General features: G+C 58.0%; 1 protein-coding gene across 1 annotated transcript; it reads right to left on the bottom strand.

The window, feature by feature from the left end:
• Positions 1-6,862: 6,862 nt before the first annotated feature.
• GC (GC vitamin D binding protein) lies at positions 6,863-12,413 on the bottom strand. The gene is made up of 13 exons (XM_052812104.1): positions 12,290-12,413; positions 10,572-10,641; positions 9,981-10,113; positions 9,654-9,865; positions 9,328-9,460; positions 9,108-9,202; positions 8,666-8,795; positions 8,323-8,525; positions 7,970-8,102; positions 7,761-7,858; positions 7,366-7,498; positions 7,214-7,277; positions 6,863-7,050 (listed from the first exon to the last, which is right to left on the bottom strand). Exons 1-12 carry the CDS (start codon positions 12,396-12,398, stop codon positions 7,224-7,226), a joined length of 1,503 nt encoding a protein of 500 aa, XP_052668064.1. The 5' UTR covers positions 12,399-12,413; the 3' UTR covers positions 6,863-7,050; positions 7,214-7,223.
• Between the last annotated feature and the right edge of the window lie 8,694 nt (positions 12,414-21,107).

Raw genomic sequence — 21,107 nt, 5'->3', positions numbered from 1 at the left:
AATATATTAAAATGATTTTTTTTTTTCCAGTAATATAAAACACAAAATTCCTTATAACATTATAGTATTTTACAGTTTTATGAAGCTTTCTATTGTGACTTTTATGGAATCAAAAGATGAAGATGATGAGATATTTTAGCATTTATATTTTTCAAAATTAAATGTATACTGAAAATAAAGTAACTTTATGCATTTATGGGAGAGTGTGTGTGTGTTCGTTTTTCCTCGTTATATACTCAGTCTTGTTTGATTGAATCGAGATCCCTTTATCGCTGTTGTAATCGCCATTTCCAAGGGAAGATGCTCGACGGCTCTCCAGAGGGAGAGGTGGCTTAGGAAAGGTCCCACAAATACATGTGAAAAATGCAGGGAAAGGCTCTTAGCAAACCATAGAGGAGTTCAGGATGTGTGGCTGTAACACTGAGGTTTAATGATAGAAATACTCTCTCTTGAGATAATATATTGAAGCTTTCGGGGGAGCAAAATAGAACTTGTTCACAAATAAAGGTAGAGAGACCCCAGTCCCACCTCCGTAAGTCAATGGGCACGAGGCAGTAACAGAAGGCGGCAGCCAGGTACGAATCCCAGCCCCACGGCAGCTTTTTTTTTATGGGTCTTTTTTCAGCCCATTCCTTGCTGGGCACCACGTCGGCAGCAGAGCATGAGCAGAAACGTGCTTGGGGGGGGGGTTTCCCCAAGATCCCAACGTTGGAGCGAGGGCACCCTCGCCGACCCCCCCGAAGATCGTTTTGGGATGCGGAGAAGGCTCTCGAGGGGCTCGATGCCGCAGGACCCTGAGTCGAACCTGGAATTAGACAAGATTGTGGAAAACGGGTCCGGTAACGGGGGTGTGCCCCCTCGCACCCCAAACCCAGGGATGGTGATTGCCATGGTGGTGCCCCGCCGTGGTCCCGCGGGGCTCCCCAGCACCCCCAGTTCCACGTCCTCCAGGGGCAACGGGGAGGGATGCTCGCCGGCTGCCATAGGTGTACAAGGATAACTTGTGGTGACAGCTTGAGACGGCTAGCAAAACAAAGAGCAGGGTTGGAAATCGATGAAAACCTTCAGAGAAACCCTCGGCTAATTTTTCGGCAGACTGTGGTGGGAAAGGGGCGAGCCCCCGTCAGCTCCCACATTTGGGGGGCTGTGCATGGGAGCAGGGCTACCCCCGGGGCCTTCTGAACCCCTTCATCCTTTCACGTGGGTTTTTCTCGTTATCCACCGGGCAATTCCTTTGCGTGACGCTGCGACGCTGAAGCTTGTGAGCTAACGTGCGCTCGGCCCGGCAACATCCCTGTGGCGTGGGGGTGGTCCTCCCATGGGTCTCCCCTTCGATAAGCACCAGCCTCTGCATTTTTGCGTCAGAAGAAGCGTTTAGAAAATGGTCGATACTGCTCGCACGACGTGACTGGAGCCGTCACGGTGGCGTGCAACCGCCACGGACGGCCCGGGGAGACGGATTCGCGCAGCACCTCCCACCTCCCGGGAGATGCGCGGGCGCTTTGCCATCGGGCGTTAGGCAGGGTGAGAGCAAGCCGGAGGAGATGTTTGCCAAGGACCGGCGTGGCGAAGCCGTCCTGCGAGGCTCGGGTACGCGAGCCTCTGGCTTCGAGCGCTCCATCGTGGTGCTGCTTCACCCCGTCGTTTGGTGGGCAGCGGGACCCTGGGCTTTGGGTGATGCCCCTTGTCTGGGGGACCGGGCATAGGACCGGGGCCGGACGGTGGCCAGGAGGTCCTGGAGCCACGCAGCATCTCCCTGCCCAGCTCTACCACCTGCGGACAGGTAAGGGTGAGCCCAGCGTGGCCTGGGCTTCTCCAAGAAACCTCTGCTTTCTGGGCTGAAACTTGTCGTAACCAAACTTTGCTTCTTGCGCTCGCTGTTCCTTAGCCAGGAATAACTGTCGGTGAGGACGTGGGGCTGGGGGAACAGCAAGCATCAACACCTCTCCGGCTCCACCAGCATCGCCAGCAGCCATCCCAGTGATGGAGAAACGTAATGGGGCACCAGCTCCTCCAGAAACCCCGTCCCTCCCTGCCACAGGAGGAGATGGGGGTCATTAAAACACTGGGTATTTTGAGCTAACTTTTTAGTAAGGAATATGGGTTGTGTTGTCTTGATGCAGGGGCAGTGCTGGACCAAGCTGCAGGTCCCCACAGCCTTCTCCCCTTGGCTGCTGCTCTCCCGTACCTGACCCGGCAGGCTTGGTTTAGGCAGCACCAAGCCCTACGCTCTTAAACTGAGACCAAAAGCCATGTATCGTCCAGCATCTCTCCCATTCTGTCAGTGTGGAAAGTGTTTTGTAGGATTTTGGGACTCTGCTATGTTTTGGGCAGCTACTTCTGCCCTGGGGTGCCAGGATTATCCCCCGGGGAAATAAATGACTTAGTCCTTGCAGCTGCAGAAAGCCCTGGGTGTGAGCTGGGTGGCACAAGCATCACCTGCGAGCTGGTCCCCTCCCTCATAAATTGCTGTTTTTCCATCCACGAGTTGGCTAGAAACCTTTACTGAGCTTGTTTCTTGGGGGGGAGGTTTGGGGTGTCTAAGCTGGGAGGAAAATACTTGCTGCTTCTTTGATGAAAGCACTGTATGCAGTACAAAAGAAGACTAAAATTAAAAGGAGGTATGAGCCCATTTATTTGCTGGTTTTCTGTGTAGCTGAAGTTGAAACTCGGGTCTGAATGCCTGGGGAAAGGAGTCACTGGGAAAGCAAACAGCCCTGCAGGTCTCGGAGGCAGAGAAAACTGATACTTTTAATGGGTTTTTTTTTAATGTTTTCATGGGTCTAGTAACTGATTTTAAAAAAAAAGACATAAGTTGGTCAGCTTATTTACTTCTGTACTGGGTTAACCTGCTCTTCAGGAACAAATCACTTACCCCACATGTTCAGTGCCTGGCAGGGAGGCAGAAACCCCCCCGGGTTCCCCCGAAAGGCTGGGTGATGCCAAGGGCTCGCTGTGGCAAGATTGGAGGGGGTTTTTTACCAATTTTTACGAAAACCCACCCTGCTGCATGTCAATTAATGAACACTTCCGTGCTTTCCTCTCTGCAGGAGCTTGGCCATCGCTGGATGGGTTGCGAGCACCAGCAAGGTAAATACTGGGAGCTGTTTTATTCAGAGCCACCGTTTTTTAGTGCCCCAAGCAATTCACAGCGTGCTTTTCCCATTGCAGCCCTGCTTTCCCTGGTTGGAAGCTTTTAGTGATGTTACTCCCACCCTGCTGCTGCGCCTGCAATGCATTGCTGCTTAATTACTGCGGTACCAGCTGTGCAATTAGTGTGACTAACAGTTCGAGACAGCTGTGCTTGGGAATGGTATTTGCCTGGCAGAGGTATATGGGGTTGGTTTTTGTTTTTTTTTTTTAATTAGTCCTTGTTGCGTTGCCTGCTCCAACCTCACGGCACGCTCTGCCTCGGGCTTTGCAAGCCACTTGGCAGAAAGGCACTGGAGGCGGCCTGAGGTTTGCCAGGTACCCCGATATTTGGGTGGATGAGCAGGCAGACTGGCCAGGAAGGGTTGCTCTGAGCAACAAGAATGGTTTGGGGTTTTTTTTGGTTTTTGGTTTTTTTTTTTTAAATAGAGACCTTACTACTTTTGAATGTTTGGAAGTGGGTTAGAGAGCTGCCGAGATAAAAATGCAGGAGGCAAATCTGCCTTGTGCCCGTTGCGGTGCTGAGGGCCGGAGAAAGGAGACCCAGGAAAAGAAATTAAAAGAAGAACCAAACGAAAAAGCCCCACAGCAATGAAGAGTAGAAAAGGAAAGTGCTTTCTGCCCGGGTTGGCGGAGGGCTGGATGGGAATCCCTCGGGAGTGCGTTGCTGGCCGAGTCGATGCTCCCGGGTGGCATCAGCTGAGAGCAGATGTGCTGCTGTACCAGCCAGCCCAGGCTTTCTCAGAAGTCGACTGGTTTTTAATAAAAAAAATTGTTGTGTTTTTGTTGGTGGTTATTTTTAAAACAGTAATTGATTATTTTTTTGGGTTGGGGTTTTTCTTCCCCCGCGAGGTGCCCACGTAAGCAGTGACAGCGGCAGAGGCTTTGCCATCGTGCGGTGCGTTCGCCTTGTGCAAGGCCGGTGCTTCCCGGGTGCCGCGCAGGCTGCTGCGGGCAAAGTTTTTGTTTTCCCCAGGCAGGGAAGGAGCTCGGAGGGGGGGATTTCCTGAGTTTATTTTTTCTCTGCTGGTGTGGTGCCAACACGTAGCTCCTTCATCTAAAAAGGTGGAATCTCCCTGGGCGACCGTGGGCACCTTCTGGTGGAAAGCGAACGGGATGTGTCCTTCGTGCCGGGCTGGGATGGAGAGGGCTGTCGGCTCGGGGATGAATCCGTGGGGAAGGTCCCAAGAGCTGTTTTAGAGCAGCAGCCCGTTGCTAAAATGAAATCCTTAATAATGGATGCCATCTCTTTAATGGTGTGGTGCGATCGCTTGCCTGATTAGTCAGCAGGGAGGACGATGTGGCAGAATGAGGCTTTCCCATACAGAATTAAAGCTCAGGGGAGCCCAAACACCAATGCTAATAAACACACTCGGTAAATAAATACGTCGGGCAGAGCGTGCATGTCGATGCCCAAAGCCTCCTGCCAAGGTAGGCAGCGTTTTCCCACGTGCTTTATGAGTCAAAATACATCAAGTGCGGGTGGGTTTGGGCAGACCAGCCCTGTGCCAAGGGCTGGGGAGCCGGGGGCCAAAAGCCCTGCCCGGCGTCCCCCCGATACCCACCAGCGCGGTGGGGGTCAGCAGCCCCCATACCCGCCGTCGGGCAGATGGAAACCCCCTGGTCGGGGCTGCGGGTGGCTTGGCCGGGTGCATTTGCAGGCAAGGGAATAGCAAGCAGCGAAACATCCTTATGCCCTTTGGCTTCACGGGCTGATTGCCGGCAGGGCTTCAGGTTTTTTAAGCCCCTGATCGCCAAGAGGATGGGACATCACAGCAGCGAGCGATGCCTAGTCCCGAAAACGTGTAGAGCAAACCCCTTGCCGAAAGTTGTGTGCTCCGGGTGGGAAGGGGTGAGCGATGCAGGCTGCTCCGGAGAGAGCCTGGGCTTGGCCTTCTGCTCTCTCCAGCGTGCCCAGGCTTTCGGCATTGGGAAACACCCTTGGGGCATCGCGGTGCGCACTTCTCGCCTGGAAAGCTGCAACGACAATAAGCGCTGTTCTTTTATTTTCCTTTTTTTTTTTTTTTTTATATCCATCAGCACATTTCCTAGAAACAGGCACAGGGCAGCTGAGATGTTCTTGGCTTACTTAATTGTATTTCTCCAATTTTTCTTGGAAACCCAGAAGGTCGCTGGGATGGTTAGCCCTTACCACGTGCGTCCTGAATTTGACGGATACAAACGTGACATTGGAAGGGAGCGAAAGCTCGGGCTGGTCCCTAACACCTTGTGCCTGACAGACTAAACTGCTTTTTTTTGGGAGCGGTGGGATAGAGCCCTCTGTCCGGCCAGGACCCGGAGGCACGGTGGTGACCATGGTTGGCGCCCAGAGCTGCTGCCTTGGGTACCACGCCGAGCGAGAAGCTGAAATGGAAACACATCTCCATACGTATCGATGTACCGGGGGAGCTGAGCTTGGCAATGCCAAGTATGCGAATGAGATGCAGGTCTCTCACCCCAACAGAAGAGGATAAAAAAACCAACCGTTAATTATTTTGGGAAATAAACGCCAAAAGCACCATGTAAGACGGTGGCGGGTGGTCAACGGTGGGGACTCAGATGATGTGTTTGCTAGGAAATGCTTTGAGCAACGACGGCGGCTCTGGAGCAGCGTCAGCCACCAGCTCCCGGGCAGGGAGGGACGAGGACGGTCTTTGCCGATCCCCCCCCATTTTTCTGGAGACGAGGTTGTCAGCGTTGCGGCTGCCGGAGGGACTCTGGCAGGGGACTGGCAGGGACCGACCTGCCTGCAGCCCGGGACGCAATCCCGCACCCTCCCAGCCAAGTCCATCTCATCTCGTGGGGAAACCGAGCGCAGACCTGGGGGGTACTGGTGCTCTCCAGTACAGAGGGGAACCAACGTGAACGGGGGTTTTGTCTTGGTTTTCCTTGAGGTCGGGTCTGGTGAGTGCGGCAAGTCCTGACTGCTAATGCTGTCTGCAGAGTAATTACTCTGGGGCCTTAATTAGCTTTAAATTGATTTCCCCTGATTCTGCCCACTAATCCTCTGCCTCTCGCAGAGTTTTCCCTTTCTGGATGGAGTCCCTCTGCCCCGTTGGTAAGGGCATGGCTGCTTTTGTATCCCTTTATTTCATTTATTGCTTTCCTTTGCCCATCGCTTCAGCTCATCCGTGTTTTATTGCTACAGCACGGGCTGTTTTAATTTGCTGGTTTATCTTTGCACGGTACAGCTCTGCGCGCTGAGGTTATCTGCTTTCCTTGGCATATTTAGATCTTGTTCTCCTGCAAAAAAACCTGCCAAATTTAGGCTCGGGATTCTCCCCATCGTTTTCCCTGCTGGGCTTGCCATCTTCCTGCCTCCCAACCCGGGGCTGCTTCGCCCGCAGCACCCCCAAAACTCAGCCGGTGCTTGGCAGGGCTCAGCTCGGCAGGCGGGGGGGGAGCCTGCGGGGGTCTCACACGGGCGCGGGGAGCCAAGTTTGGGGTACGGAGCGGGGAAGTCGGGGCTGCCCAGACGCCCCATCTCCGGTGATGGGCTAGTGCCTCCAGCTAGCTGAATATCCAAATACCCACAGAGAGCCGTCTTTGGGGGCACTCGATGAGTGTTTTTTAGTGTTCTTGCTTAATTTTTTAGACCATTAGGTCCCAGGACTAGAGCTGGGACCTCCTCCTCTTCCTCCTGCCTGCAGAGCCGGGGCCGTGCCCCTTCCCAGCCCTCCCCACCGCCCCGGGGGTGCAGAAAGCCTCGCCAGCAGCAGCGAGGGTGCTTTTTTTAAGTCTTTATTGCGGCTGCAGGAATACATCGGCGGTGTTGCCGGCGGGCGGCAGGGAGCCGCGGGTTCGGTGGCACCTTCCCCTCCCGGTGCAAGGAGAAGCAGCCGTCTTGCCGGGCGTCCTCCAGCCTGGTTCCTTCGTACTCCCTTTCGGCATCCCGCTTCCCTGCGTGCCCCGTAGAGCTCAGCCCCGGGTGCGTGGCCGTGACCCTTTTCCCCAGCCCCAAAACTGCCCCCTCCATCTGTGCGTGACCGGAGAAGCCATCCCCGATGCCGGTATGCCAGACCCCCCCCCCCCAGCCCGGCGTGTCGGACCCCCAGCATCTCACCTCTGGGCACCTAGCTCAGCAGGCACGAGTCCCCATCGCACGCCTCTCCCAGCTCCATGCTCACCTGCAAAACGAGGGGGGGTGGAAAGAGCCGCAGGGGCCGGCCGCCGGCACGGCACGGGGTGGTGTGTCGGGGGGGGCCGTGGCTTTACCTTGGAGGCGCAGTAGAGGGGGGGTGAGTTGGGCGGGCAGCAGGTCGAGGCGAAGTCGGCTCGCTGCTCCACCAGCTGCCCCAGCAGCTCGGGGCTGGCGTCCGGCATCTTCTGCGTCAAGCTCTCCCGCAGCCTGCGGTGTGGGGGCCGGTGGGTTTTAGCGGGGACCCGGGGGCGTTAAATGCCCATACGGTGTTTTCGGGGGGGGAACACACGCGGACGGCAGCGGGAGCAAGGCGGGATGCTCTGCAAGGGGTGCGTTATGTGCTTCCCCGTGTTGTTTTGCTGCTGTTCAGGCTCAAACCCACCGTCTCCGTTTGTGCACCCTCAAAATTTTTGGCCAAATTTTGATTGCGCCTGCTCATCCAGTTGGGGTGGGGGGGAGGAAGGCTTACCTCTTCTTGAAGTCGAGGAAATTTAATTCAGTGTACTGCCCGCAGAGCTGGTTGGCCTTTTCCAGGAAGGGGGGCAGCTCTTCTGCCATCCGCTGGTGCTGGGTGGCAGAGGATGGCTGTAACCAGGCTGGGAAAAGCCTCTGCGGGGATTTTGGGGGACGCAGGGCCGGGGGGGGGGGAGAGCAGGGTGAGCCAACCCCGCCGCTCACCTTGCTGTCCAGGCAGGCGGAGGGGTCCTTGGCAGAGCAGCACTCCCCCCTGACTTTTTTGCAGGTGTCGTACAGCTTGCCGAGGAAGGCGTCGGGGACGCTGGTGTGCCTCCGCGTCAGCTCAAACAGGTACCTGGAGCGGGGGAAAACGAGTCGCCGTATCATCTTTTGTTACCGGCGCGGCTCAGCGTGGGATGGGGGCTGCTTTTCGCGTCTTTGTGCAGCCCCTGGGGGCGATAGCCCTGAGGGAAGAGAGGATGCTCCCCCGGTTATCCTAATAATAATCAAACCACGTAACGAAGACAAGGGGAGAAGGAAGGGTCCGCAGCTCGGCCGCCGTGGGTACCGCTCACCTCTTGGCGTGGCGAGCCCCCTCCTCGCTGCAGAGCTGCTCGTTCGTCGGCTTCTGCGCCTCCGGCAGTTTGGGGGTGGGCGCCGGTGGCAAGGCCGAGATGCAGAAATAGTTTTGCATGAGGTTTTTCCCCTGGCAGCAGTCGGCAATCCTTTCGTCTCCGGCCGACAGCGCGCCGCAGACTTTGGCCGTGTGCTCCGATAACTGCAAAGAGGGGAGCAGAGGGTGCGGGGGGCTGCCGGGGCCAGCGAAGCTGCAGACCCCCTCGCCACGATGGGGTTCGCTCGCTAAGCCCCTGCTGTGACCCGGGAGGTGGTTTTGGGGTCGGCTCCGGGCTCCCCTACCTTCTTCTGCATGCAGTCCTCGGCCACCGCCTCGCAGCACTGGGAAAACACCTCGGCAGCGTCTTCTGCCAGGGGGAAAAGGTCCTCGAAGGAAGCGCTGGGCATCTTCTGAGCGAGCGAGGTGAGGTAGCTGGGCAGGCACAAGGCGTACGGGGGGCTTAGGGAGCTCGGCTCCCCCTTCCCCTATTAACAGCTCCGAGCAGGGGTTTCGCCGTCTAGAGGTGCGGGAGGGTGATGATGGGGAGCCACGGGGCTCGCTCGGCACCTCTGCTATATGCCGAGCGTTTCCACGGGATGCTACAGCACGCTTGGTTTTGCATCTTAATTAAAATTTGCCTTTGCGAACGCTGCCTCCGAACAGGATCCGCAGCTCGAAATAGGAACGCGCTCCCAACCGGACCCGTGTTCGAGGAGAGAAAAAGCCATTTTCCCCTCCTTGTACCTGAAGGTGACTTTGTCCTTCCCGTACGCTGTGAAGCGGGAGCAAACCCGGTTTGACATCAGGGTGAGGAGGGAGAGGGTTTTCCTTTCCAGCTTCTGCCACAAAAAGAAGGTGGAGGTGTTCTTCCCGTTTCTCCAAGGGAAGCGCCAGCCTTTCCCGGCCACTTCTCCTCGGGCCATCGGCACGGTGCCGACGAGCCCGGCGGTCCGAATGGGCTCACCTCCTTCAGGAAGCAGGCGGTGGGCGCGGGGGAGATGCAGCAGGTAGAGACCATGGAGAGGAAGGTCCTGGTGGAGCCCAGGAGCACGGGCAGGGGTGCCTGGCTGTAGCTGCTGGCGTACTCGTGCAGAAACCTGCGGCAGAGGCGGGCTGAGGACAGCCGGCACCCCGGGATGAGGTGCCCGGCTGCGGATAGATGCGGGGTTTTCGGGGCGTTAGGGCTGCCCGGGGGTGGGAGCCCTCTCCGGGTACCACCCCGTGCCGCCCGCCGGTCGCACCGAGCCGTCGGCGAGAACCGAGGGCCAACGTTCCCCCAGCCCGGCTTACCGGTCCGCGAAGTCCTTGGGGTCCTTCTTGAAGTCCTGGCAGAGCTCTTCGTTGGAGGGCTGGACGTAGCGGGGCAGCTGCTGGGGTGGGTGCCGCAGGGCGGCCAGGCACAGCTTCTGCTCCAGCCCCTCCTGGGCGCAGCAGCCGGCCGTGCCGGGGTGGGCCGGGAAGGGCGAGCCCTCGCTGCAGGATTTGGCCGACAAAGCTGAGGACTGCAGGTGTAGAGAGGAGGTTACGTGCCGGCAGCCATCCCATCCCACCCCATCCCACCCCATCCCACCCCATCCCGTCCCCCCAAGCCCTGGTTTTGGGGTCCGTCAGCCTCACCCCGGCATCGTAGCAGGAGGGGTCGGCACCTTCGGCGCAGCAGGTTTCAGCCAGGGAGACGATTTCGCGGACGAGGTGGCTGATCTCCTCGAAGGTGGCGTTGGAGAATTTCCTGCTGCTGGTGATGATGGTCCTGGGAGCAAGGAGCAAGGAGAGGATGAGCTGGCGGCATGTTTCTCTCTCTTCCAAAAAAAAAAAAAAAAAAAAAAAAAAAAAAATCACATTGCAGCATCATTCTGCCAAAACGGAGTTTAACACCGTCAACTGGAGAGGAGCAGCTGCGGCGCTGCAAGAAATAGCAGCGTATTTCTTGGAAAAGAGCCGGGAAAGACCCAGAGCGGGTCTCAGGCTGGGGGCTGCCCAGGGGATCATGCGCCAGCTCTGTTAGAATTCCTAATTATTTAGGCACCTAATGGGTTTTGAGGAGTTCAGCAATGAAGCAAACTTTTCTGCTCTTAAGAGCCATCAGAGTCCTCATTTGCAGGGAGGGAATAAAACTTCCTCTTTCTAAGATCATTTTAACGCAATTTTTGTGGTCTTGGCTTAGGTGCTGAGTGTCCTGGGAGGGCAAATACGGCAGAAAATACCTACAGGGTTCGGAAGTCCTCCTTCCCCAGGGCCTTGAACTCCTGGCAGACTTTGTCCCGGACATAAGCTTTACCTGTAAGCGCAGAAAAAGGAGGATTTGTGAGCAGGATTTGTGCCTTGGCTCGCTCGGGTGCAGCCTGGGTGGTGGCTGGGGAGCCGGGACCCGGTGACCCTGCATCTGCTGGGGCTGGGGTTTGGGGAAATGCTTTCCCCTGCAGCACCACCTCCGATGCCCGTCTCTTCGGGTGGCAATACAGCTCGTTTCCAGCAACCTTCCTCCTTGCGGGATAAAAAAAAAAAAACAACCAAAGCAGCACGGTTCTGCTTAATTGAGTCTCCTATGGAAAATAACTCGGGTTTTTTGCTTTTTGCCAGGGAAAATGATCTTTTGGGGAACAGCCTGTTCCCACTTGACCCCCTATTTTGCTCTCGCTTTCCACTTCCCACCCCAGCAGCAGCAGCAGCAGCGGCGCGGGAGCGAGGGATGCTACGCCGCCGCAAAACACGGTCCGAAGGCTGCGGGGCTCTTGCTTTCTTCACTTGAGGATTGCTCTTTTTTCACAGACTTGCTTCTTTTCTCAGGCCAGACTCGGTGGTAGTCCCTGGGGAGATGCTGGCACGGTGCTGCGGACCGGCAAAGGCTGCTGCTGCGCTGCCGGTCTCGGAGAAGCACCGCCGGTACCCAGGCTGCTGCTCCAGCTCCGCAGTCAAAGAGAGGGGCAGGGGGGGAAAAACCTTCCCTGTAGCTGGGACAGCTATAGGGAAAACATTAGGTGCGTCCGCCCCTCGTCCAAATGGACGTTTCTGTGCGTTTGAAACGCACGGTGTCGGTTTTTCTGGCAGGGTTTGGGGACCGTAAGGGCTGGGAGCTCTGGAGACAGGACCATGGAGGTCAGGAGCACCCAGCGGTGGACACATCCCCGGCGACTCTCTCATCCCTGGAAAAATGCTATCGATTTTTGCTACCGACCGCATTGGTTAGACTTTGGTACTGGCAGGGTAAATACTGATACCAGTATTTACCGGTATTACAGTGCAGAGCAGGGTCATCTCCCCAAAACCGAGGGGTTATGTGCCGTTACACTGAAGGTCATGTTGCTTTGGTGGGAAAGCAAGGGTGAGGGGCCTTTCGCAAGGCTGGCAGCACCGGGAAAAAAGGGGAAGCCGTGGCAAAAGGCAATTGTCTTTCCTCGCAGGAACAGCGGCTCTTGGTCCTGCTGTAAGTGCCAACTTGTTGCATTTCTTTCCATTTTTGTGAAGAGGTGTGGGAGAAGTAAGATTCAAGGGGGTTTTTTGGCAGGTGGGTGATTCCCTGCGGAGCTGTGAAGGCAGCAAGGGGTGGCACAGAGCACCGTTTCCATCCGAGGGGTGGGTTTTACAGTGAAATGGTGCTTGTGAAGGGGGGCAGAAAATCTCATTTTCCCTTGCAGCGGGAAGAAGCCGGGCCCCGCAACACTGTCCTCTCCTCCTCCCTCCGCCCCCGACCCCAGCCCAGCCTTTTCCCCTCCCAGCTCCTCCAGCATCACCCCGAAGGGGCACCCCGGGTACCGAAACACCATCCCACACCTTCCCTTTCCTCTCTCTGATTCCTGCCCAGCAGTTTGGCAGTGGGCCGGGGAGAGGGCAGGCCAACAAAAACCGCCGGAGCTGACAGACCCCAGCCTCGTACCCCTCGTCCCCGGGGGAGACCAAAGCCCCAGGTGCGTGATAAATGCCCTTACCTCGGTGCTCAGCACGCACGGCGGCTAAAAGCAGCAGCAGGGTGAGAGCTGCCCTCATGTTGAGGCTGGTCTCCTTCCTCCTGCCGAAAAGCGGCGCCGGGAAACCCATCCCGGCGTTTATACGGAGGTAGTGCCGATTGCCGTGTGAATGATTAATCCCGTCGGCGGGCCAGAGGGCGAGCATCCTTGGCCTGCCTGCCATAGCCTGGGTGCCAGCACCTCCAAAACCAGACGGATTTTAATCATTAACTCGGCAAAACGGGGATGGGCTGCTGCGGCACCTCCGGCAGGGTCTTCCTGCCCGTGATGGGTGATGGGCGCAACGTGAACAACAAGAGGAGACATGCTGGGGCAAGCGTCCCACGCATCTCGCGAGCGCGAAGCCGTGTGGGGTCGGGCCAATAAACGGTCCTCCCGCCCCCGTGCGAAGAAGGAGCCCGTGCTTTCGGGGTGCTGGCACCCCAAACTCTCCCGGGGTGGTGACTCGGTGGAGCGCCCTGCTCCGCCGTGACCCTGTTGCGCCGGTCAGGGTGACTCCCACTCAAAAACGACCGATGGGCCGTGTTGAAAATATTTTGATAAAGAAATTAAAATCTAATTAAATAAAAGAGTTTGGTTCGATTAAGAAGTAGAAAATTGTGAAGCATAGGTATGGGAGTGTTAAGTTTGAAATGCAGTCATAGGAACTTTAGAAAATGTACTATGTGTGATTATAAGAATTCAAGTATTGTCTAAAATCAGTTAACCACAGAAACTTTGACAAAGATTTGTTGGTTTGTAGTGTTTTGTTTTAGGAAACTAGGGAAACCGTTATGGACACCAGTTTGCTGCTTGGAAACCCCTTACCCTTGCCACCTCGATCTAATTATCGAGGATTCCAATCAGTAGAGTTAAGTGAGATTAACCAATGATTGTTTTAACATGAGAATATTAATAAGACGGTGTGATTGAAGGACCAGTTATTAGAAAGGTTAAATTTAAGAATAGACATAGTATGCATTTTTATGTAAACTAATATAGATGATGGTGAGAATCGTACGGCGCAGAATCACCTAAGAGAGGTCAAGAAGCGGACAAGTGAGGAAGACTATGGAAGACCACCAGAGGGCTTCTGAAGACCACCAGAGACCTTCAATGCACCTGCGTAAAGGACATTTACATATGTTAATAGTTTCCCGGAAAACTAATGATTATGTATAACATTTTTTGGAAACCTCGTGAATATGTATAACAGATGTGCATTTAACCTGCATAGTTAAACCAGACAGATGCACACGATAGGTGCAGCGATCCCCCGTGTGCCCAGCGCTGCAATAAAGGAGTGCCCGCTTCTTAACTTCTCATTGTTGTTAAGGAGTTTTATTCCGGATTTCGGCAACAGCCGGCTGTCGCGCACGCACGTGCCCCAAGGTTTGCTGCTTTCTGAGAGCGTGCGTTGCTTTTTCCCCTCTTTGGGCTGACGGCAGAGCCTTGGAGCCCCCCGGCTCCCCGGGATCTGCAGCAGAAGAGGCAGCGGGTGCTGTAACGTGGCACTGGCAAGGTGCCGGGCTGGTGCTTGGGCTCGGGGAAAGAGGGACTGCGGAGCCAGCGGGGTCAGGAACAGCTTATTTATTTAGCCTTAGGAAGGCAGACGGCAAGCATCACGGCCCGAGGCTGCCGCAAAATAAATATCTAGCAAATATTGCCCTGGGTTAGCGGTGTTTGCTGAAGCCACCCTCTCCTCTGGGGTGGCTTCCCACAGGCGGACATACCAGTGCCACCCTGGGGCTTTTTAAGATCTCGGTCGTGACTAAAGCAACCAAATCTTCAATATCCCTTTTTCCAGGCAAGCAAACCGAGAGTTTGCAGCTGTTTGGAGCAAGTGGCGTTTGAGCGGGTTGCTGCTAGTCTTGGGCCACCCTCCAAATCTTGCAGTGGCGGGCTCGTTTCTTGGGACAGTCCTGCGATACTTGTGGTCTAGAGGTGGCTCTGGGTTAAAACAGGGGTGACTGACACTGTGTGCTCATCCAGATGTGTGGGGAAATGGGTTTTCTTGCTTTTACTGGGATTAAAGGTGCTTTTCACCTGTGAGCAGCCCTACCTGGGCGAAGGTGCCAGCTGAGATGCTTTTCAGCTCAGGGACGATGTTTTTGGAGCTGGGGAGTAATAAAACCAGAAACATGGGCCTAGTGTGGATGCTAGGGAGGATTCAGGGCCATTAGAGATCAGAGGAGGTTTGATTACAGCGTGCTTGTGGAAGAAACCTGGGTAATGGGCTATTTGGGTATAAACACAGAAATTCGATCTCTTTTGTGACTACCCCGTATGAGTCAAGCTGTAATTTCCCAGCAGCTTGCTGTTGAATCGCCACCTATTCAGCCTGTTTTGGACAAAACCCCGGGTATGGGTTAAACCAGATGGCAGATAATTGCTTGTAAAATCACAGCAAACCAGGGGGATGCTTAACAGCTCATCAGCCAGTGGGACGGGATGTGAAAAATTATGAAAACTGGTGGTGTGCTAGGCTGAAACCAGCCAGCCCTCCTCCCCCGGGCACGGTGGCAGCCTCCTGCCTGTGCCCCCCCCACATGCAGCCCCCCTGGGATGGGCACCTGCCTTCACCATCCCGCTGCGCCTGAACCCCCTGGGATTTGGGTTCTGCAAGGTGCCTCGCTGTAACAAAATAAGGGGAGAGTGCGCTCACCTGTGCTCAGATGCTCTATAAGGCGTGCGTATATTATGCTGTCGTGGTTTAACCCCAGACGCCAACTAAACACCACGCAGCCGCTCACTCACTGCCCCCCCCCCCAGTGGGATGGGGGAGAAAATTGGGAAAAGAAGTAAAACTCGTGGGTTGAGATAAGAACAGTTTAATAGAACAGAAAAGAAGAAACTAATAAAGATAACACTAATAAAATGACAACAGTAATAATAAAAGGACTGGAATGTACAAATGATGCACAGTGCAATTACTCACCACCCGCCGATCGACGCCCAGTTAGTCCCCGAGCGGCGATTCCCCCCGCCCCCACTCCCCCCAGTTTATATACTGGACATGACACCACATGGTATGGAATATTCCTTTGGCCAATTGGGGTCAGGTGCCCTGGCCGTGTCCCCTCCCAACTTCTTGTGCCCCTCCAGCTTTCTCGCTGGCTGGGCTTGAGAAGCTGAAAAATCCTTGACTTGAGACTAGACAGTACTGAGCAACAACTGAAACCATCAGTGTTCTCAACATTCTTCTCCTACTGAACTCAAAACCCAGCACCGCACCAGCTACTAGGAAGACCCTCACTCTATCCCAGCCGAAACCAGGGGAGGCCCCGAGAACCTGCCCCGCTCTCTGGCCCTAAAAGCAGCCGGGGGTGGGGGGGGCACCCTGAGCGACCCCGGGGCGATGCGGGGGGACCCCGGCCAGGGCTGCCCTGCCTTGGGTTGGGGGCCTTGGGGGCCAATTTTTGCCGGGCTTTGTCCTTTTCCCTTTTTCAGCAGGTCAGTCTATTTTCCTGCTGGTTGTCTGTTTGGCATGGGCGGGTTGAGGGGGCTTTGGTTTGGTTTGGGGTTTTTTTATTTGGTTTTTTAGGCAGGGGCTTTGCAGGGTCAGTTTTGCTGCCTCAGGGCTTTTCCCCATTGGGTGGGGCTGGGGGGGGGATGCTGTTCATTTCACATCTTTTGCACCTCTGCTTTTTGGTTTTGTGCTTTTTGCTTTCCTCTTTTTCCTCTTTTCCTTATTGCAGGGGTTTCTTTCCTTTTTTATCATCCTCTTTTTTATATCTTTTTTTCTGTTTTTTTCCTTTTTTCTTTTTCCTGCTTTTCCCCCTTTTTTCTCTTTCTAAGTATGTTTTTTTCTGGTTTTTTTCCCTTTTTTTCCCTTTCTTTTCCTCTCTTTTTCCCCCTCTTTTTTTTCTCCTGCTTTGCCCCCAGCCTCTCGCCGGGGCAGCCCCACAGGTGTGGGCACTCGGGCCGATGAGAAAGGACCCACACCTGGGGTGGGCTTGGCTGGGGGTGGAGGGAAAGGGGGGTGGGGGCGGGCACAGGGAGGGGGTCGGGGGCTGCGGGGAAGTCGTGGTTGGGGCCTGGGCTTTTCTGCCACCCTCCCCGGCCCTGGGGTGCCCGGAGCCCCGGCAGCTCTCAGCCGCGGGGGTGGCCAGTCCCCAGCGAGGGCTGTGGGGGTCCCCGTGCTCGTGCCGGGTATGGTCGTTAGCTGTACAGACGCAGGCCATCTGTGAAGACCACCGGCAAAGCGAACGGCCCCTCTCGGCTCGCTGCGGCGTCTGACCGAGCTGCCGCCGCGAGAGAACCGGGCCCGGGGCCGCGCATCGGCCTCTGCCTCCAACCTCGGCCATCTCCCCGGGAGATCTGTCCACTTCTCTGTCCCGCGGGAAATGAAAAAGCCAACTCGATGGCGCGGGGAGGGCAGCGCTGCGGGGAGCTGCCCCGCACACTGGAGGACGGCGTCGCAGCTCTTCTGCCGCAGCTCTGCGGCGCTGCACTGGGGCCGGGGGCCGAGCGGGCGGGCGGCGGGACCCGGGGCGGCCCCGGCGGGCGGGGCCGGGTCTGTGAATGGCGGGGGCGGGCCCAGGTCGCTGAATGGCGGGGGCGGGCCCAGGTCGCTGAATGGCGGGGGCGGGCCCAGGTCGCTGAATGGCGGGGGCGGGCCCCGTTCTATAAAAGGAGGGGGCGGGGCGGAGGGCGGAGCCCGCGGCTGCCGGGGAATAGAGCCCCGAGGGCCGCAGCCCGCTCCCGCCGTCCTCGCTCCCGGTCCGGCCCGCTCCGCTCCGCTCCCGGCGCCGGGTTCGGGGCTCCAGGCCGGGCCCGCGGCGGGGGCCGAGGCTCAGCGGAGCCGGAGCCGGGCCCGAGAGCGATCCCCGCGTTCCCGGGCCGCGCCAGCGGCGGCTGGGGGGTGCCGGCCCGGCGCCGAGATGGAGCCCGGCTCCTGCATTTGGGGGGCTCGACGCCAGGGTCGGTGGGCCGGTTTGGGGGCTCCGAAAGAGAGCTCAGGTCCTGCGCTGGGGGGGCTCAGGGGGTCAGGGCCAGAGCTGAGAAGTGGAGCCCAGTCCTGCACGTGGGGGCTCGACACCAGGGTCACTGAGCCGGTTTTTGGGCTCCAAAACAGGGACCGAGGGCTGTGTTTGAGGGGCTGGAAACCGAGAGCAAGTGCTGCGTGTTTGGGGCTTGAAACCGGGGTCACTCGGCCAGGTTCAGGGCTCAGACTCCGAGTCCTGCGTGGTTTGGCCAGTTTGGGGGCTCAGAAACAGAGTCGAGCCCTGTGGTTTGGGGTCCCGACACCAGGGTCACTAGGCCGGCTTTGGGACTCACAAAGGGGGAACAGTGCTGTGTTTTGGGGGAGCTGGAAACCAGGCTCATCTGGTCAGTGTTAGAGCTGAGAAACTGAGACGAAGAAGTCATCCATTTTTGGGCTCAGAAGCAAAGACCAAGTCCTGCATTTTGGAATCGTGACACCGGGCTCGTTTGGCCATTTTGGGGGCTCAGAAACAGAAACTAAAAGTCCTGCATTTTTGGGGTCTTGACAACCAGGGTCACTAAGCCAGTTTTGGGACTCACAAACAGAGACTAAGAAGTGCTGCATTCAGGGGGCTGGAAATTGAGACCAAGTCTTGTGTGTTTGGGCTCAGAAACAGACTATGATGTCCTGCATTTTGGGATCCTGACACCAAGGTCACTAAGCCAGTTCTGGGGCTCGCAAAGGGGGACCAAGTGCTGTGTTTGGGGGGGCTGGAAACCAGGCTCACCTGGTCAGTGTTAGAGCTGAGAAACTGAGACCAAGTCCTACATGTTTGGGCTCAGAAACAGACCGTGTCCTGCATGTTTGGGGCTCAACACCAGGCTCAGCTCAGAGACTAAAAGTCCTCCGTTTTGGAATCATGACACCAGGCTCATTTGGCCAATTTTGGAGCTCAGAAACAGAAACAAACAAAAAGTCCTGCATTTTGGGGTCTTGACACAAGGGTCACTAGGCCAGGTCTTGGGCTCACAAAGAGGGATAAAAAGAAGTCCCGCATTTTGGGGTCTTGGAACCAGGCTCATCTGGCCAGTTTGGAGGCTCAGAAACAGAGATTAAGTAAGTCCTGCACTTTGGGGTCCTAACACCAGGCTCAGAAACAGAGACTAAGTCGTCCTGCATTTTGGAGGCTTGGAACCAGGGTCACTAAGCCAGTTTTGGGGCTCACAGAGAGACACTAAGTGCGTGCTGCATTTTGGGGGGCTGGAAACCAAGTGCTGTGTCTTTCTTTGGGCTCAGAAACATCCTGCACATATGGGATGTGACACCAGGCTCAGCTCAGAAACAGAGACTGAATGTCTTGCATTTTGGCGTCTTGGAACCAGGCTCATTTGGCCAGGTTGGGGGCTCAGAAACGGAGACTAAAAGTCCTGCGTTTTGGGGTCTTGGAACCAGGCTCATTTGGCCAGGTTGGGGGCTCAGAAATGGAGACTAAAAGTCCTGCATTTTGGCGTCTTGGAACCAGGCTCATTTGGCCAGGTTGGGGGCTCAGAAATGGAGACTAAGTCCTGCGTTTTGGGGTCTTGGAACCAGGCTCATTTGGCCAGGTTGGGCACTCAGAAACTAAAAGAAGTCCTGCATTGTGGGGTCCCAACACCAGGCTCAGAGCTCAGAAACAGAGACTAAAAGTCCTGCATTGTGGGGGCTTGGAACCAGGGTCACTAAGCCAGTGGGGGGGCTCACAAAGAGAGACTAAAAGTGCTGTGTTTCAGGGGCTGGAAACTGAGACCAAGTGCTGTGTGTTCAGGGCTTGAAACTGGGCTCATATGGCCAGTGTTAGAGCTGAGAAAGAGAGCCCAGGTCCTGCAATTTAGTACTCAGAAACAGTGACCAGGTGCTGTGTTTTGGGGGCCTGGAAACCAGGCTCATGTGGCCAGTGTTAGAGCTGAGGAAGAGAATTTAAGAAGTCCTGTGGGTCAGGGTCTTGGAGCACAGGTCAGGAAGCTGATTTCTGGGCTCCCAGAGAGAGACCAAGTGCTGTGTTTTGGAGCCCACACAGCCAGGGTTGGGGCTCAGAAACCGAGACCAAGTCATGCTTTCTGCGGGCTTGAAACCAGGCTCACCGGGCCCCACTTACAGCTGAGAAGCAGAGCCCAGGCCCCCTGTTGTGGTGGCTCGCAGCCGGGCTCCCTCGGCCGGTTTTAAGGCTCAGCCACCCGGCGCCCGTCCCGCCTTCGGGGGCTCAAAACAGAGCCGCAGCCCCGCCTGTTTGGGCTCCCCCCCGGGTGCCCGCGGCTGCTCCCGGGATCCCCCCGGGGCCCAGCTGGGCCGCGGCTGTGGGGGGACAACGCCTGCCGCCCCTCTCATGGCCCCGGGCTGCCCCGGCCAGGCGGGAGCGGGACCGGGGCCGGGCTCGGGGCACACACGCTGCCCGCCGAGCCCCCGCCGCCTTCCGCCTTCATTCCGCGGCCCCAGCCCGGCACCCCCCCCCAGCGCAGGCAGCGACCGCCGGACTTCGGCCCCGGGGCCCGGCCGCCAGTACCGCCGCTCCCGGGTCGCGGGCCCGCGTCCCGCCCGGGGAGAGGCGGACACAGGCCGCGCACGCCCGCGAGGCGAAAGCCAGGCCCAGGCCCAGGCCCCGGCCCCGGCCCCAGCCCCAGCCCCAGCCCGACCTCACCGCCCCCGCGCTCCGCACCGCCCCCGGAGAAGCCGCCGGGCCCGGGCAGGGCTCCGTCCCCGCGTCCCGAGCGACGGGTCCCGCCCGGCGCCCCCGACCCGCTACCAACGTCCGCCGCGGTCGCTACCGGCGCCGGTCTGGCGGCGGAAGAGGAGGTGAGGAGGGGCGGGGCCTCGGCGCGCATGCGCGGGGCGGGGCAGGCACAGGTGCGAGCGGGCGGGGCCGCAGGGCGCCTGCGCGGGGCGCGGCAGGCACAGGTGCGGTGGGGCGGGGCCGCAGGGCGCCTGCGCGGGGCGGGGCGGCACAGGTGCGACCGGGCGGGGCCGCGGGGCGGGGCCTGGGTGCGCCTGCGCGGGGCGGGGCCGAGCAGATTTGAGCCCCGGCGGCCGCCGGCGGCCCCCTCCTCTCGTTCCCCCGCGGCGGCGGCGGCGGCCGGGCCGGGCTCCCCCGGCGGGGCCCGGGGCCGCGGAGCCGGGAAGGGGCCGCGGGGTGCTGCCGGCGGAGGGGCGGCGGGGCTCGGGGAATAAAGCCCGGAGGGCCGCAGCCCGGCGCCCCCCGCCCCGTCCTCGCCCGCGGCCGGGCCCGCCCCGCCGGTCTCCCCGGCCCGTTCGTTCTGCAGCAGCGCCCGGTCCCCCCGGCCCGACCCCGGCCCGGCAGCGGCGGGGTTTGGGGCTCCGCCGGGCGCTCTGGGGTCTCGAGAGCCGCGGGGTCCCGGCCCGAGCCGGGCGTTTCCCCGGGCAGAGCAAGGAGCCCCGGGGCTGTGGTCGTGGGGCCGGGCCGGCGGCTGGAGCCGAGCCCGAGTCCTGCCGGTTTGGACTCAGAAACGGAGCCCCGGGCGGCTGCTGCTGCGGCCAGAGCCCGGGGGGTGTTGGTGGGAGTTGGGGGATGTTGGGGAACTGGTTGGGGAACTGGTTTGGGTGTTGGGGGGGCACTGGGTGGTGGGGGCCTGGGTTGGGTGTTGGAGAATTGGGTGGTGGGGGCCTGGGTTGGGTGTTGGGGGGGCACTGGGTGGTGGGTGGGAGGTGTAGGGGCTTGGGTTGGGTGGTGGGAGGTGGTGGGTGAGGGCTGGGGTGGAGGGGGTGGGCAGGGTGCGTGGACCCCCACCGGAGGTGGGGGTCCGGTCGCGTTGGTCCCCGAAGCTTGGGAGCCTGGCATGCACCAGGCCGAATTAAACGTCTGAGATAGTCTCTGGGGGAAAA

This window comes from Harpia harpyja, chromosome 2 (genome assembly GCF_026419915.1).
Source record: "Harpia harpyja isolate bHarHar1 chromosome 2, bHarHar1 primary haplotype, whole genome shotgun sequence".
Taxonomy (NCBI): Eukaryota; Metazoa; Chordata; class Aves; order Accipitriformes; family Accipitridae; genus Harpia; species Harpia harpyja.
Note: the sequence above shows the minus strand (reverse complement) of the source record. Positions and strands in the feature narration are given on the sequence as shown.

What these genes read in the sequence shown, in the direction of transcription:
- GC (XM_052812104.1), bottom strand. Translation starts at nt 12,398, where the DNA reads ATGGGTTTCCCGGCGCCGCTTTTCGGCAGGAGGAAGGAGACCAGCCTC. An exon ending in CCGCCTGCCTGGACAGCAAG is followed by an intron (nt 7,859 to 7,969) that starts GTGAGCGGCGGG and finishes TCTGCCACCCAG; the next exon opens with CACCAGCGGATGGCAGAAGA. An exon ending in TTCCTCGACTTCAAGAAGAG is followed by an intron (nt 7,499 to 7,760) that starts GTAAGCCTTCCT and finishes CCCACACCGCAG; the next exon opens with GCTGCGGGAGAGCTTGACGC.